We start from the raw sequence: 1,292 nt of genomic DNA, 5'->3' as shown, positions 1-1,292 counted from the left end.
GGATGGATGATGGATGGATGGAGGATGGATGGATGGATAATGGATGGATGGATGATGGATAGATGGAGGATGGAGGATGGATGGATGGATGGAGGATGGATGGATGGATAATGGATGGATGGATGATGGATAGATGGAGGATGGATGGATGGATGGATGGAGGATGGATGGATGGATGGAGGATGGATGGATGGATAATGGATGGATGGATGATGGATGGATGAATGATGGATGGATGATGGATGGAGGATGGATGGATGGATGGTGACACCAACAGGTCTCAGCAGTAGTTTTTCTACCTGTCTGTAAAACCATGTTTTTCTTTGAAGTTGTTTATATTGGGACTAAAACGCGGAAGTGAATCGCACCCGTCATGAAACGTCACCACGCTGACGTCATGTGAGCAGCAGTGGGAGCAGAGCAGGGGGAAACAGTGAGCCGCCCTGTCATTGCTTCATCAGGCTTCCTATTCACAGCCCAAATGATCGGAACCGAACCAGAACAGTTACTGTGGTTCTGATCCAAACTTTAAACTTCCGCTCTGATGCATCAATATAAAAAAAAAACAACTTCCGCTTATTTAAAAAAGTATTCACTCTTCTAGGAGTGTGGTTCCATAAGCCAGAGAGTATCGGGTGGAGTCATCTCCGTGTGTCCCGTTCAGGAACGCTGAGGACAGGCTGACTCAGAGGGAGGCATGGCTGAGCTGCTCCACATCCTCCGACTTTACTGAATTCTAATAACTCACCATTTCTCCGTGCACTCTATGACCAGCTCCTGAGGCGAGGCAACAAACTGGAACTTTGCGGCCTTTTTTCCGACCCGCTGCAGCCTTTTCCACACCGAAGTCATCTTTGACTCCCCGAACAGAGGCGAGGCAGTCCCCGCTGACAGGCAGCGACCGCCGGGATCACCGAATAAACACGCGCGGCTGCCCAGTCCGAGCTGACGTCAAGCTAACGGAAACAGACTGGAACACGCCGGAAGGGGACTTTCAAAATAAAGCTGTTCTTCTTAACATTTCAGTTTCTGTTCTAATCTGTGTTCAGATTAGAGATTATGAGGCTGTTATTTCACCTTTAAATCCACAAAAAAAAATAAATAAATCTGGAGCTGCCTCAAAACTTATTCCATGATTTATTGTTAAAAAAAATAGATGTTATTTTTCTTTCCAAAATACTTGGTTTTTGACTTGGAAAGGTCTGAGCCTCTAGTTTCCAAAGAAGGTGGCCATTAGGGGGCGGGGCTAAAAATGAATACCTGCTGGTGCATTACTCTCAGAGAATTCAGTT

At 46.3% G+C, this 1,292-nt stretch overlaps 1 protein-coding gene across 1 annotated transcript in view; it reads right to left on the bottom strand.

Annotated features, from left to right (window-relative positions):
• The window catches only part of LOC107098133 (EH domain-binding protein 1-like), a 19,525-nt gene extending 18,673 nt beyond the window's left edge, over nucleotides 1-852 (bottom strand). Inside the window, exon 1 of the mRNA XM_015395618.1 lies at nucleotides 749-852. Coding sequence (XP_015251104.1) covers nucleotides 749-852 — 104 coding nt within the window. The remainder of the gene's footprint in view (nucleotides 1-748) is intronic.
• Between the last annotated feature and the right edge of the window lie 440 nt (nucleotides 853-1,292).

The sequence above is a fragment of the Cyprinodon variegatus genome, unplaced genomic scaffold (assembly GCF_000732505.1).
Source record: "Cyprinodon variegatus isolate N-32 unplaced genomic scaffold, C_variegatus-1.0 Scaffold750, whole genome shotgun sequence".
Classification (NCBI taxonomy): Eukaryota; Metazoa; Chordata; class Actinopteri; order Cyprinodontiformes; family Cyprinodontidae; genus Cyprinodon; species Cyprinodon variegatus.
Note: the sequence above shows the minus strand (reverse complement) of the source record. Positions and strands in the feature narration are given on the sequence as shown.